The sequence below is a fragment of the Lates calcarifer genome, linkage group LG24 (assembly GCF_001640805.2).
Source record: "Lates calcarifer isolate ASB-BC8 linkage group LG24, TLL_Latcal_v3, whole genome shotgun sequence".
Taxonomy (NCBI): Eukaryota; Metazoa; Chordata; class Actinopteri; family Centropomidae; genus Lates; species Lates calcarifer.
The window spans coordinates 14,036,328-14,052,158 of record NC_066856.1 but is presented as its reverse complement, the minus strand read 5'-3'; the positions used below and the strand labels follow the sequence as shown (position 1 = coordinate 14,052,158).

The 15,831-nt window shown below is 39.9% G+C and overlaps 1 protein-coding gene across 2 annotated transcripts in view; it reads right to left on the bottom strand.

Moving 5' to 3' along the window:
- Window positions 1–15,831, bottom strand: part of plxdc2b (plexin domain containing 2b) — an 80,011-nt gene that overhangs the window by 8,845 nt on the left and 55,335 nt on the right. For both annotated transcript variants that reach the window (XM_018695343.2, XM_018695344.2), the window contains exons 7-12: window positions 15,425–15,524; window positions 10,002–10,097; window positions 9,732–9,813; window positions 5,149–5,209; window positions 4,777–4,930; window positions 411–449 (exon numbers count right to left, since the gene is read on the bottom strand). In XM_018695343.2, coding sequence (XP_018550859.1) covers window positions 411–449; window positions 4,777–4,930; window positions 5,149–5,209; window positions 9,732–9,813; window positions 10,002–10,097; window positions 15,425–15,524 — 532 coding nt within the window. The remainder of the gene's footprint in view (window positions 1–410; window positions 450–4,776; window positions 4,931–5,148; window positions 5,210–9,731; window positions 9,814–10,001; window positions 10,098–15,424; window positions 15,525–15,831) is intronic.

Below are 15,831 nucleotides of genomic sequence, written 5' to 3'. Positions count from 1 at the left end.
ATGTTTCACTGAACATAACTTATACATATACATGTTTTTCACTGTGTTGCCATTGTGACTTTATGTAAAATATTTAAAAGTACAACTTAAAACAACTATAATACAACTTTTGGGCATGCAGCCTTTACTCTCCCTGCCCTTCCTCACATAAGTCCGGACACTATAATTGATTGCTGTGGCCCACAGAGGACAGTTAGGCATTATAGTCGGCTGCTGGATAAACTTTATCAGCTGATTGAGCCGCACGTCCTCCAAAAAGATCAAAAAGCAATCAGGGACCAATACTTTGGTGGTGAAAGCAAAACACACACATACAGCCATAAAAACAACAGGGAGTTAAGGCACAGTTCAGCAGTGGCTACAGCAACAACAGTTATTGGACACCACAGCAGTGAAAAGCAGGGACCTACCCTGGTTGTCTCTGAGATGCAGAGCGATCTTTGTATCATCTGTAAGGAGACAAAGAAAGACAGAAACATGAGCATAATAATCAATATTTCTCTTTGTAGTTTGTTTTGAAGCCCTGACAATATAAACAACCCCCCAAAGGTCCCAAATGAGATTAAGCTTCTTTCATTAGCAAACCATCTTCCTCTCAACATCAAATTTACTATACTTAAAATCTGATTAAAAATTAATGCTTTGAATATAATGGTTCAGCATGCATAATTCAACACATAAAAGAAGTCTGGGGTTAACTATACATGTGAAATATGGAAATGTAGCGTGACCCACTTCTCCTCAAAGGGTAGTAGGCATTTACACACACCATAGGATTCACATTATGCAAATTCAGCACATACACCACCAGATATATTTCACAGAATGATTTAATTCAAAAGGATTTTCTATTTCCGCTTCCAAAAGAGCGAATGCAGGCACATTTTGGGGTCTGAAATAAGTCATTAAATGAAATATGTAAGCGACCGCACACAATTTAGTCCATGCCACACTGAAGTGAGGGTCATGGGTGTGGGAAAAGAAGTCTTGGGTGTCTTATCTGTGGCTGATTATTTCACAAAAATCTCTATATTTGGGTATTTGGATTAACACAGGAAGTGAACAGAATTCATCTTAATTTTCTGTATTAAATTGTTTATAACTGAGTGTATTTCCTCTGAAGCAGGCATGTGAAGTTCAGTCAAATGCCAATAAAGTGAGAGAGGAGATCTTAAGTTTCCATGTTGGGTTTTCTCAAACTCAAACATCCCCCCACCACCCACCCACACAGACACATTTCTCTTTTCCAGTCTGCCTCTCTTCCTTCATTTCAACTTTCTCATCCAGCTGCAGGTTGCCAGCACAAGCATGAACCACACAGCCTGCACTCTAACTTGACCTTTGACCCCTGCAGCTGAAGAAACAGGCGAATATTGGGAAAACTGATCCTCTGTACGTGTCACACAGTCAGGGGAGTTTCTCGTGTCGGCTACACAACAAATACCACAGCACGGCCTCTTGACCTCCTTGATACTAACGCACAGAAAGACCAAACACTCTTTATCCCTCTGGTCTTCTGGTAGTCCTCTCACCACACCCTGGTTTGATCTGTAGGTAAACTCATGGTGTTTTGCCTCACAGCTGGACAGTTTTCACGCTCCTCCCCGAACTTACTGCATCTGTCCTCATCGCAGCAGCCGATCGAGCACCCCGACTGCGATGGAGTGTCCATTTAAACTCAGCCCCCACACAATGATTAATGGAGGTGCAGTGGGGAAAAGGTCGGCCACTGCCTCAGTTAGTGATGAAAGTGGGTGCCTTTTTGTGAAAATGAAATAATGGATAACCCTGGTCTGAATGTAGGAAGCTTTAAAAGGCTCAACAATAGAGGAGAAATAACACCAACAAGAATGGAGCAGTGTGGAATAACACTGCAGACGCTGCACTCTTGGACAAAAGAGTCTATCTTAAGTTATTTGCTCTCTTTAAAAATCACATTTTCAGGGCCATCTTTAAGGATTTAGTCATTTAATAGTAGCCTGAGATTTAATAAGTAAGCAAATTTAAGAGCACTTTTAGAAGAGTAGACACAGAATGCTTCACGGAAAGACTTAAAGCAAGGGGATAAAAAGCTAAGAAATAGAAGAGATGGACTGGATAAGACAAACGGGGACACACACTGCACAAAAAACAAGTGGAGCTATCACATCAAGAAACTGCCAGAGGAAGCAAGTTAGTTTTAAGATACTTTTAAAGAATGTGCATAGATAGCTTGTCAAAGAACTTGAAAGAGCCTGTTCCAAAGTCAAAGAACAACAACACAAAAAACATCATCACCTTCAATTTTCTGTTTCGAGTTCAGAGCAGCCAAGGTCAAAGGCTTGATCTCAGAAGCCTTGACCTTGACAGAGTCAAAGTCCTCTAAGGGAGCTTCAGGATGGATTGTTTGCCATGTGTCCTGAGCCAAAACATGAACTGATATGCTTTCTGTCAACCATCATAACCACAGACTGGGCTCTTGTTCCAGCTTCTCCCCTCAGGTCCTCTGTGATACAAATCCCATGAAAAGACCAAAACCACGATGAACTGATCATACTAACAAGTACTGTCTTTGTATTCCAAAGCCTGATATATCTCCTCTGTGCTCCATTGTTGTTGAAAAATATAGAATAACACCAGCATTATCCCTAAAATTATAAACATTTGTTTGCCCGATATGTGTCGACTGTATACTGTATATTTTTTGCTTATTTGTAAGCCAAGCCATGAAACTGAATATATGAAATCTGTCAGATGTGCTGAAATACTGTGTACCCCCTCCACATAGATGTTCTTAAAAGGATGCTGTAAATTCATTCATCACAAGGATAAGAGTGGATGTCTGAAATGATTGGTTGTCCATTAGCTCTATGCGCTTTGTGCCCACTCTTCATCCACGACAACACAAACAGTCACAGCAAGCTTCAATAGACAAAAACACTATGTCCAGTACAGTGTGTGCTTTTAGTATTGATTATATAAACTGTGTGATATGTATGTTGATATACACGGTGACATGACGTTACCTGAAACTTATGACTTGAGTAGGTGAGTGGCTCCTTCTTATCATTTTGATTCAATAGCAGCACATCTGGAGCTGATTAAGACAAATCGCCTGTTTGCTTAAATAAATTGCTCAAAAGCCATAAAAAGGGAAATGAGCTGAAAATTGGCACAATAAATTCAGCCAGCTTGTAACTTTCACTTCTCTGGAGACGGGGGAAAAATAAAAGGAATGTAAGTAAACAAACTTTAGAGGACACCTTGGCCATTTTCCTATCATCAGCAAAAGAATCCTGTCTGCTCTTTTTCAAAGACGATTTGCATGAGATAACTGTGAGATTATGCTGCAGTGTGGTTTGGGTTAGTCTCCCGCTGGGGTGCAGTGAGTCATGTGCTCAATACTTTATACTGCAATATCAAAAGAGCACGACTTGTTTGACCTTTGTTGTGTAACCCTGTCAGGAAGAGAAACCAAACACTGCCACGCAATTAAAAAGAGGAAGGGAAGCACATGACTATGACATCTGAAATGTGACTGATCACTTTTATATAAGGAAACAACAGTGTAAAGACAAGCAAGCAAACATGGAAAACCAGCACCTTTAAAAATATTCTAAGCTTCCTTCTCACACAAGATCTGTGGTCAGATTTGGGGGATATGCCGTTGTTGTTTTTTAACTTTCATGTTTACCAGTTAGCACTTTAAAGCACTAGACTTGCATTATTTAATATCAGCAAACCAACATGGCGTTTTGTGTATAGTATGTAGTATGTTGTTTTAATTTCTTAATTGCAAACCTTTCATACTTTACAGTATACTGTTATTATGTTTATGGTAGTCTATGGTATTTTCTGTATCCATATGTTCCCTCTTCAGAAACTTAAGGGGGAACATTCAGCATAACTTATTAAAGTTTCCCTTCTCTTGACTTTCTGTTCAACCAAAATATAATTTCATTCTGCCTCTGTTCACTGTATTAGATCTTTCTTTTCTCTAAAAAGCCAAAGTCACAGAGCCTGACTAGAAAGGAGACCTCAAATTGTAAAATGAGACCTTGAAAGAAGCAGAGGGAGCAGGTAATAATGAGGAACAGCTTTCAGAAAGCTTCAATATGTGGATCAGATCGAGCCAATTTCACTAAACTCTAAAATGACTGTAAAGTCACCTTCTACTTACTGAGACAAAAACCAGTGCTCAGTCTGATTTCTTATTAAACATTCAGCCCTAAAAAATGAAAAGTGGCCTTCATATTCAGTTATTAAAGGCAACGCCTCATAATTAACCTGAAAACTCATTAAGAAGAACAGCAGAAGGATGAGAATATTTTTAAAACGTCAACAGATCCATCATTAGAGAAAGAAGTTTTTAGGAATATAAGACTTCTGGAAACAAAGATTGATGTGGAGCCAGCAGAGCTGAATGACATGATCACAGATTTGTGTGGGTACATCTATTTTGGACTGGTGAGATTTGTCCTAATTCAATCTGCATTGTTTAAAAGTTGGTACAAACACAGCTGCTGTGCCTTGCTCCACTGCCTGCCATCTGGAATGATTTTTTTTTGTCTTAAGTGGAAAATTACAGTACATATTTATGCATTCTCAGAGAGAGAGAAGTGTCTCATGCATGTTGTAAAAGAGGAAACACATCAATACCAATAAAGAACAGTTCCAGCAAATACACTTCATTTAACATCCTGCCAGAACAGAGCATCCATCACTAGTTGAAAGAGAGCTCTGGGCTCTGACACAATATGCACCGTGGCCTTGTTCCAGCTCTGTTTTCTACTTTACCTTCAGTAGGGACACTGGTGGGAGGGTGGGAGGTGGAGGCTGTGTCTCTGCCTGCAGTGGCCTCTTTGCTCCTGGATGTTGTTTTGGCGACAATAGTGGTGGTGAAAGGGTAGAGGTATGTGGTGTCGATGATGTCGCACATCTTGTCCTTGGTCTGAAAGATAACAAATGTTGTCATGGCTGCTTTCAGAAAGAAAACTAATGTGTGAGGGATCCTCCCGGTGCACTACAGCAAAAGGCACTTATCATCCAGGGAGCTCCAAACACACACACAAATACACATGTATTTCACTATTAGCAAGTAAGATGCTGAAACATTTAGAGCACTGTCAGACAAATTTAAGTCATGGCTGGTCATTACATGTCACTCACCTCATCTGGGCAGCTGTTGTCCACCCAATCCTGCCGATGGCGGTCAAAGCCACTGGAGCATCTGAAGGCAGAGAGAGCAACTGTCAGTCAAAAGCTGTGTCTTCAGTCTAATAAAAGAGTTCAGTATTTCACTTCTACAAAGTTGTGGGACTTATAAGAGACAGATTAAACACAGAGCCACCAGTGATTCTCTTTCTCAGAGGAGCTGATGGGAATTTCATTTGTTTTCAATCTGGTCATAAAAAAAAGAAGAAGTTTAGGGATCACCAAAGTTATTATAGTTCATCTTTCCAGGGGAACATGAACGTCAAATAGTAAATTTCATGGCAATCCATTCATCCATAGTTGTTGAGAGATGTCACTCAATACTAAAAATGTCAGCCCCATGGTATCACTAGAGCAAAAGTCAGTGGACCACCAGAGTCAGCAGGATTCATCTCATGACATGTCTGTACCAAAGTTTAGGACAGTCCATCCAATAGTTGTTGATATAGCTGCAATAAATGATTAAAGCCAAAGAAAATAGAGGAAGAACACTTTCTCTTTCAATTCCTCAGAGCCCAAGGTGACATGTCATCACATGTTTACACGTCTTGTTTTGTCCGACTAACAGTCTAAAATGAATGTAATCCAAATATATCAAATTTACAATCAGATAAGAAAGAGAAATGCAGCAAATTCCTCACACTGGAAAAGCCAGGACCAGTGATTTTCCTTTAGCAAATCTGAAGTACACTTTGATTCATCCTCATTAGAGTTGCAGGTATGATTTCTTATTTTATATAAAAAGATGTTTCAGGATTTTTCTATTCTGAACCAAGCTGAGAAGCAAACATCTGCACCTCCCACTCCCTGCCTCCCTCTGATGTCTGGATTCAAGGAGTGCAGGGAGGGAGCGGCTTTGCGCAGTATGAAGATATAAGACCTGTGTGGGGGAAGTTCAGCAGGTCATGGGATAAGGGTGCTGTTGAGTCGAGTGTGTATGGTGGTCCGAGACTTCTAATAACCTCAGGAGGCAGACGGTAATCGAGGCGGCAGCTACTAATCCTCCATGCTATAAATGGACCAAAATTATAACTCGCCCACTGGTGAACTCGCCATCGTTGTGTATGTCTAGGCCCTTTGCCACCAACAGTTTCCCATCTGGGAGGACAAGTCAGTATGCAAAGCAGCAAACCTACTCACTGTGTTCTGTCAGATAAAGTGAATTGTAAAAGCTCTGGTAGTCTGTAAATTATTTCTCACTGCAGGTGGCAGATGTATAGAGGAAATGCTCACATATAAAAACGACCTATGACTGACTCACAATGCAGAGGCAGTGGTATCTGTGCTCTGTGCTGCAAGGACAATATGAGTCCAGTAGAGTCTTAGACATCCCCAGCAGGCCCCATTTCTCTAGTGAACATATTGTTATGGTAATGACTTTATGTGAAGGAGTCCATTTTCATCTTTCCACCTCTCTAATCATCCCATTCCTTTTATTTCCCCCCCCAAAATTCAGCCTCATCGGTTCAATCAGGCGAGACAGATTCCTCTGCTTAATCCCCCACTTTTTCCCTGACTGCTCCCCCCACCCACCTCCACCCCCCACCCCAAGAGGGAAGCAGAATTAGACACAATATTACCGACAGGTCTGGTCTAACCTGTCCCTATAGAGAGCTTGTGTTTTGTTTCTTCTCAATGGCATCCATCTCAGCTAGCTGCCATCTATTGCAGTGAGCCACAGAGCTTTTAATTAGAAATGGGTTCAGGCGCTTCATTTGAATATAAATGAACCCATGAGGAAGAATATTTCTCTTTAGGATTCCCACATGCACAGCAGGACAGAGAGATTGCATTATTGGGTTTCAATCCCACTTCTTGAGATGCCTTCGAAAATTAGAGTTATTCTTTCCACTGTTTGCAGTGGCACAAAGTAACCTACAACATTTACTACAATATTGCACTTAAAGTTATAATCCTTAAGATGTTTTTGATACCATTTATTGTTTTTTTTCTAGAACTTATTTCTAGAACATAGTTTATTTCAATTTAAAACTGGTTGTTGTTGTGTTGTAATGTTTTTAGGACTCAATTACAGACAGAACAAACTGCCCAACACTTAATAAAGTGGTTAAAATTAACTCCACCATGACCAGCTGCTTTAACATTAATGTCTCAGTGATAATAATAACAACCTATAACCTATAAAACAGTCAGAAAACTTTTACTTTTATATTATATATTTATATTTCATATTTGTTACATTTGTTTACATACATTTTGCTGATAATACTTGTAACAAAGTATTTTTACATTGTTATTCAACTACATTTACTTAAGGATCTGAATAGTGATTGTTTGACAGTGAAATAACAGCTAAAAAAAGATTTGTGAGCCAGTGATAATGCCATTTCTCAACATAAAAGACGCAATAAAAGTTTGCTGGGAGACTAAGACATATTAAAACTCAATATTAATCTCCCTAACAGCCATTAATTTTCTATGAGCTGCATTTGTGAAGCTCACCAGCTGTGTTTTTTGGGTAAACAAATCTCTGCATTTCCTCCAAAACACATCCAGCACTTATGGCCCACTGTGAGTCCACTGGGACGTCTGTCATGGTTTATTAACCCGCCTCAGCAGATGCTGCACACATCAGCCGCAGCAAACTGATTTAGTTCAGAACTTAGCGAGAGAGAGGCACTATGCTCTCACCTTCCCGACACTTCACTGAGAGAGGTTCATTAGGGTTGTTCTCTTAAAATGTCAGCGCCTTTCATTAACCCAGGAGCCAACAAGCCCGCCACAGTTTTTAATTAGCGCGTGTTTAAAACATGTTTGCCTTTTTCAAAGGAAGTGGCTGAAGTATACAGAGGGCAGAGTAACGCTGAACAGTCAGATATTAACGCAGTTAGAAAGCTAATTAAAAGGCAACTTAATGAGATCACTGCTACAGGCATACAGTATCTCATACAGTGTCTATAAATTGCTGAGAGGAAAAACACTTCTTCATGTCGCCACACTGTAAATTAGTTTGTCTCTGTCAGAGGAGGAGGAATTAAAGATGCAAAGCAGAGGGAAAGTCAAATCAAAAACCCCCTTGTAAGTCCTAAATAACAAATCTCTACGGACAGAGCAGAAGTGCTGCACATTTCTCCAGTCAACCACATTACTCACAGAATGAATGATGAGTCCAAAATAAAAGAGTGTCAGATTAATATTTGATGCATGAGACTTTCAAAATGCAGTGGCATACAAAGAGAAGGGGTGGCGGCTGCCCCAATAAACCCCTTCAGCTACCTCCAAAAAACATTTTCGGCAAATTCAGGCTCGACATTTATCAGGACAGTAAGCATCTATTGACTTGCAAGTTGAGACTTTCCTTAACTTGTATGGATGATAACACAACTCTGCTATCTCGCCATAATTTATTCTCCTCGCTGCCTTTTTAACTCGAAACTTTTTCTACCCGGCAAAACAAAACCCACCACAGCTCACATTTCAACTGTCAGGAAATTCTAGGGAGGAACACTAACACTTCTTTAGCAGCTCAAATATTTACTTTTGTTTGAAGTGCAGGGAGCCAGGAAGGATAAGATAAAAAGGAGAGCAGAGGTTGACAGAACAGGTGTGAGTTGAATGAATGCTAGAATAAGCTTCTGTAGAGTCTAAATAGTAGAACTACTTTCTCATTCACTGAACAGAATTCTATTTTGACTGTAATAGTGGAGAAAACATTTGAGTTTGCCTGATACTACTGCATATAAAAATGATTTTTTCATTACATTATACTGTACGTATGAGATGTTTGCAGACTGTCTGGACTCAATTGAAAGTATCCAAAGCCATGACCAGAATGTTAACCTTAACAAAAGTAAGCTACTCTAAAAGTGCAAATGTTGGAGCTCACTTAGCTTAGCTTGGTTCAGCTGACCTACTGATAGAAGACCAGAAATGAGTTTCAGTGTTAAATTCACTGGATTATCCACTAAATCAAACACTCATTGCCAAAGTTCAGTGGAAGCTCTAAACCTGTGCTGTACTTTAGATAAACTTCCATCATGTTCTGGGAACAAATCACTCGAATCGCTTGATTAAAAAGTTAATATCCAAATTATGTTTTGCTACCAAGCAAAGCAGACACAAATTGCAAGGATTATGTAAATGTATGTAAACCAAATTGACAAGTTTACATGTATAAAAAACTATTTTTAATAATAAGAAAGGATTATAACTTACACAGAGACAACTGAATATAACCTTAAAAACTACAGATAGACCAGACTTAATGATTGTGGGAACTGAAGTTGATCAACAAGAAAAACATGCAACAATTATAATAATAATTTTAAAAAAAAAAGCTAAATGCCTCCAATTCATCTAATTTGTTTGTTTCTCAGTTTTAGATATTTGTTTTTCAGAGTAATCTGAAGATGTCACACTGGGCTATGAGAAATTTTGATGGACTTTTTCCACTATTTGACATTTACTTGACTAAACCATAAATTGAATTTGTAGCATTACTATGAATGTGTTGGGAGGAGAGGTGTAACAGGAGTTAAAGGAGAGTTTTTGACAGTAAAAGTGTCCATGTATCTCACCTGTTGAGGCGATGACACCAGCTACAGTTGAAGTTGATCTGTGAGGAGATGCAGGCGCTACAGCTGGTGAACTGGAGACAGGCTGGAGAAGAGAAAGATCCACACAGGTCAAACTTCAGTCAAATGCACAGTGTAACTGACATAAAGCCAAGGTCCTGTTTGCTGGAGAGGTCTCATAATGTTAAGGAACTGATTGAACAACACATCAATGCCTCTACTGTGGACAGTGTTATGGCTGTGCCAAAAGCTGTTACAATAAATTCTCCTTACTGGGTAAAGGCATCATTTCCACAGCGGTAGAATTGGTGATCTTTGTCTTCGTCAGCTCCACGCGGTGGTACTCGTAGATTGTCCTCCGCCTCACGTCTATATTTTGGAGACAGAAGGAGACAGAGTGAGAGAGCGAACAAACCATCACAAATCTTCCACCCAGAGATAAAAACTGGGACAAGTGGTCCCCAAAGAAAGAGGAGAGAGAGAGCGAGAGGCAGAATCAGGTCATATGGGATGCTACCATTGCACTTTATTTCTCCCCTCTCTTTGTGGGGAAGTGTCAGCCTACGACTTGGCAGTGGACGGTAGCAATTTCCCCCGGGAGCTGATATCAATCAGACCCTGTTGAAGGGCTGCCTTCCCAGTCATCTGTAACAGCAAGTCATCAGCTGGGGTAAGATGGAGCAATTGATTAGATACATCATTGACTCTCACTGCATTCTGGCCCTCACACAGGCCAGTGTAAAATGGGCTGCTTATTTTTGCTGGCCATGCATCTTCACCACCAACAGTGAAAATGGAAGAATAGAGGTATGAAATACATCCTTAGTTAAAGTAAAAAAGTGCATAATATTTTAACAGATCTGACAATAACTCCTCTGTGTTGTTAATATTTATACAAACTCTTTCTTTCCAGGAGTGAATCAGTAAATCTGTAGAATAAGTCTCTAAGATCCTCTGCAACATGCTTCATTGCTCAATACATGACATTACCTATAGCACTTGTCTTTGCTTGACCAATGAGCTACAAAATTGAAAGTCAATACACCAGACTATGGCTGCGTAAAATATACAGCAAGTAGTGACTTTCAATTCTCATTTATCATATAATATGGCCATTCAGTGAAACAGTTTTAAAGTTAAAGGAACAGTTTGACATAGAGTGGAATCAGTCTTCATCTATTCTAGGCAAGAAATAGAATAAGAATATCTTCCAAAATGTCAAATTATTCATTTTTGCTTGGTTGATTTGTTTTCGTGGCTGAGAATTGCTGACCAAGTGCTGTTCTTCTCATATGATAGGATGTTGTTTCCTGGCAGACTTGCTGGGTTTGATTACACCCTGGACAACTGATCAAAGCAGCAAATGTGAGCCAGCTCAGTCTAACCTCAGAGTAAGACCACCCTTCCTTTCCCCCTCCTCCCCTTCCCTGGTGACTGACTTCCTCTTGCCTCTAGCAAAGGGATTATCAGGTGCCTGATGACACGGTGGGGGCCAGAGGAAGGTCATTTCCCCCAGGCTGAGGCTGCTGATGTGTGGGCAGACTGTGCAGCCTCACTGGCCTCTGGTTAGTAGGTGGAAGGAAGCTGCAGATCAGATCAATTACAGTCTGGTCTCAGCCACAACATAAAAAACAACTAATGAGGAGTTAGCTACCTTCCACTGATACTATCAAACACAAGCAGATTTGCAGTAGTGTGTCAACAATTACACACAAGAGGGTCAATTAACCCATCTTCAAATTAAAATCACATCCAGAGTAGATTCAATAACGCACTCTGCAGCAGATATATACAGTACATATATAACAGAAAAACAGTATTGCATACATACTTGCATTTACTTTAATGAAATCACAACAACAGGCTGCCTCATTTTGCTTATTCATTCACATCAAAGAGCTGTGCAAAAATCAATGGAAATGCAATGTCAAGACACTGAGTTGAAAACTGATTGTGAAATAATGGCAGTGTCACACTCTCCTCTCATCAGATGCACACAAAATATTTCAATGTGTCCAATCGACCTCTTTCACCTCATGATTACACTCTTGGCTCTTTCATATCTCCAATATATTAAATCCCAATTTTTCTTCTTAAGCAGAGCTCAGCTATGAATTAGATGTATTTTATGGGCATTAATCCTGAAATCTAAAAAGAAAAAAAACATAGGACAAGCACATACTATATGTAATTAACAGCTCCAGTCTTGGCATCAGGATTATTAATCCATGTACAGGCAAGAAGATATGAAAAAGGTCCAGAGGTGGTTTTGGCTTCAATTTAGGAATAACTCCCAGTGACTGATAAAGTGTAATCCACCCTTGGGAAAGTATATTAAAGCCTGGGTCTTCACATGTGCTTGTACCTGACCTGTTAATTACACCCCCCAGCCACAAATCTCCTCTCTCATCTCTGTCTTTACTGGATGGGCTGTTGGTATGCTCTGCCTAGAGGCAGTGTAAAATGTTTTATTTGAGCTCTTAATCTAAGGAGAAGCTACAGTGGGGTTAAAAAATGTCCCACTGGTTGCCATGGTTGCTGTGCAGTAATTGGCTGCAGAGACACTTAACAGACTTGAAACACTCCTTCATGGTAGAGCCTGTAGTGGTCATGGCTTTCCTGCCTGTTTTTTTCCCTGTTAGAATTCAGGGTTTGAGTACTAATATGGCAGAGCTGTAATATTATTACTTATTTTTTAGGTACAGATTATTTCTCTACATGAACTCCCCCCTCAGCACAAGCTTTACCTACATTTCAGGGGTGAACTGCCTATGGAGAACTGAGCAGCAATGGCATCTCTACTTTTTCATGAAAACAGCTGATTCTTGCTGTTTTTAAAGGTTAGCCCCTACCCATCTATGAATAAGCTCCCTTCTCCATTATCTGCATCATTGTGATGACTATCATTATGAAAAGCCTGTGATCTCACTTGCAGCATCCTTTGTTTCCTCCACAGACTCTTTCCATACAGCTCATGGGGCACATCAAGCCCTTCAGATTGACAGGTGCAGGATGCAAATACTGCCCTTTTCTTTCAGACACTGACATGAACTTGTGCACTTTGCAAATATCACCTGCTTGTTGCACAGCCAGAAAACAAAGCACTGTTTGTTTCAGTTGTTGCAAGAGTTTGATTTTGTTTATAGTGACTGAAGGCAGCCTCAGCAGTTGGCTGTTCTCTTAAGCGCTCCTCCAGTGATAGCTTAGCAACCGTGACTAGGCATAGACGGTCTGTCAAGCTCTGGTTTTCAAACATGCCAAAGCAGTAGTGAGGATGGTACTCAGCATTTAAAGAATTTAGAGGGTATTATCTGCCTTTTTTCAGCCTTTTCAAAACCTAAATACATGAACAAAAGTGGATGGGACTGATTAAACAGTGCGATTTGTCAGTTCTAATGAAAGCTGCAATAGTTAGCGTGCTTTTAGAATGAGGACTGTTAAAGTGAAAACATATTGTTTGAAAATATGAACAAGAATGTGAGATTACAACCCAGTTGTCAAGTGGTTAGGATGCATACCCATACACACACATGTAACCATCAAGTGCATATTTAAGACCCTTTTTACAAAGTTCTTCATTTAAAACAGCTCAGTTACAAACATTTAAAAGTCACTTGAAGATGTTACCTTGAATAGCTGGCAATAAATGAGAAGCTGCTTTTGTCTAACTGTTTGAAATCAAGGACAAACTGTTTTAAAAATTAAGTATTTCAAGTAGCAAATCTGGCCCTGTTGTTCTTGTAAACTGAATATGTGCTGCGCGCCAACAGAAAGCCTGTCAGGCGTAGAAACTCAGGAGAGTGGGTTTTAACAGTCAGTTCCCAAGCAATCTCCACAAATATTCACACTTTATTTGGTTTAATGCGATACATAAATGAGGGCAAGACAGGCATTATATTAACTGTTTGTACGTGAAGGAGTTTAGTTTCCGCTGTTTGATCTCTTCCCAAATATGATTTTAGGTGTATTTAGGATTACAGTTTTCTGAGAAGTAGAATCAGTGTTGTGATCATTTTGGATGGATTATCAGAGCAGAAAAAAAGGTCTGACACAGAAAAGGGAACGCATACGCTCCTCAGAGACATCATTTATGTTCAACACAACACCTCAGCCTCAATTTGCTTCCATTCAAGATTTCATCACTCCATAACCAAGCAGCTGCACACACTGGTTTCATCATGCTGTGTCAGAGGCATCAAAGAGAGCTTGATTTATGAATGTCTAGGAGGACTGCGCTAACAGGTTCAATATACAAATCTCAGAGTGCCAACGACAGTCTGCTAAAAAGAGATTTTATAGAAAAAGCCTTCAGATAAGGCAGAAAACAGTCAATGTTAGATAATACTCCAAATACAGCTAATTTTCTTTGTACAAATAACACAACTTTACACTTTCAAAATGCATCAATGCATATGCAAAGGTGATACACCAATACTTCCCATGTTCATGTGACACCGTGTGACTTCGGGCACATTTGGGAGGAAGTAGGCATTGGGTGAATGGCCAGAGATCAGATTAAGGGACATTTTTATAGTCAAGTCAGGCATTTTACTGTTTTAACCCAAACCATGACCTTAACAAAGTGGTTTTTGTGCCTAAACCTAACCACTGTAACTGCCGTATGCACAGTCACGTGCATATGACATGCGGTGGTCTCCATGGAAGTGCTCTACGTATGAGCTGCACACAAAATTTGACTCACACTGCACGTGTGAATGTGAACCCATGTTTTTTACACCATCAGGTGAGACTGGGTTGCAAAATAGCTGGTGTTTTGGAGAACTGTTTTACTCTTAAACCAAACTCACAAAACATCATATTACACACAACATAAAGATACCACATAAAGGACAAAAAAAGGCCTAATATATTAACTTTGACAAATAAATGGTGTCCAAGCTTCACACACACAACCAAAACAGCTTAAATCACTGAATAAATCATATCTGACATCTCATTATTGTAGCAGACTTTGAAGCAGAGCCCATGAAAGACGGAGAGTCTGACTGTGGATACAAAGGTTTGAAGTGTCTCTCCTTTGCTTTAAATTTAATGGGTCCAAATTGGAGAAACTCAAAAGCAAATAAGAGAGGCAGATCTGGAGCTGTGCCCACAGCTCTGCCCGCTGCCCACTGGGAGAGGTAAAGCAGTGCTGGAGAAGAAGTAGTGACAGTCAGAGCTAAAGGAAAACAGACGAGGCTGAACTCAGAGCTTTAAGACGCAGTTAAAGGTAAATCAAAAGACGATGAAACAATTCAGTCAGCCAACTGATTGATTTAGAACTCTTACCAGCCCTCTTAGTTACTGTTGCTATGGTTCTCAACCATTCCATTCTAGAATGTGGCTTACCATGACAATGGCAGCAGATTTACCATTCAAAATAATTCTTCATTTTAGAAAGATTTCACACAGATATAAACAAACGCATCTTCTTACTTGTGGCCGGCGAGTTATAGTTGTACTGCAAACTTTATGATGATGATGTTTTCAGCTGACTTGATTTTAAAAGAGGCTTTATTTGGTACATACAAAATCTCACATGTCCCAGTTTGCTGATGGTTGCTAAGCTATGATTGGACAACTGCTGCTTTATTTCATAGTTTTTAAAAAAGTTTGCATTTAGATTAATTAATTAATGAATTTCTTCTCATGGACAAATGAATAGTAAAAGCTAGAACAGTGTGTTTGAGACTCACTGGGTATCTGTTGGATCTTGTGGACCACCACAAAGGCATCAGACAGGCCCACCTTCACCGGGTGATTGACAGAGCTGATCTGTGACACCTCAATGGGGATCTGAAATAGAAGAAGGGAAAATCAATTACCAGGACCACGACGATCTGTCTGGGACAGGCTGGAAAATAGAAACAGGCCACACCAGTCTGATAGCACCGACAATTCAACCAATTTATTACTATCTCCCATAGGAATCTGCAGAGGCATTATGCTCCTTTAATAAGCATATGGCTATCTTTGGTGCATAGAATAAACATTTCAGATACAGACGAGACTGAAATGAGCAACAACTTTGTGAGGACTGACTTATCTCTGAGAAAACAGACAGGAAACAGAGGCCATGACATTTATGGTCTGTACACACCAC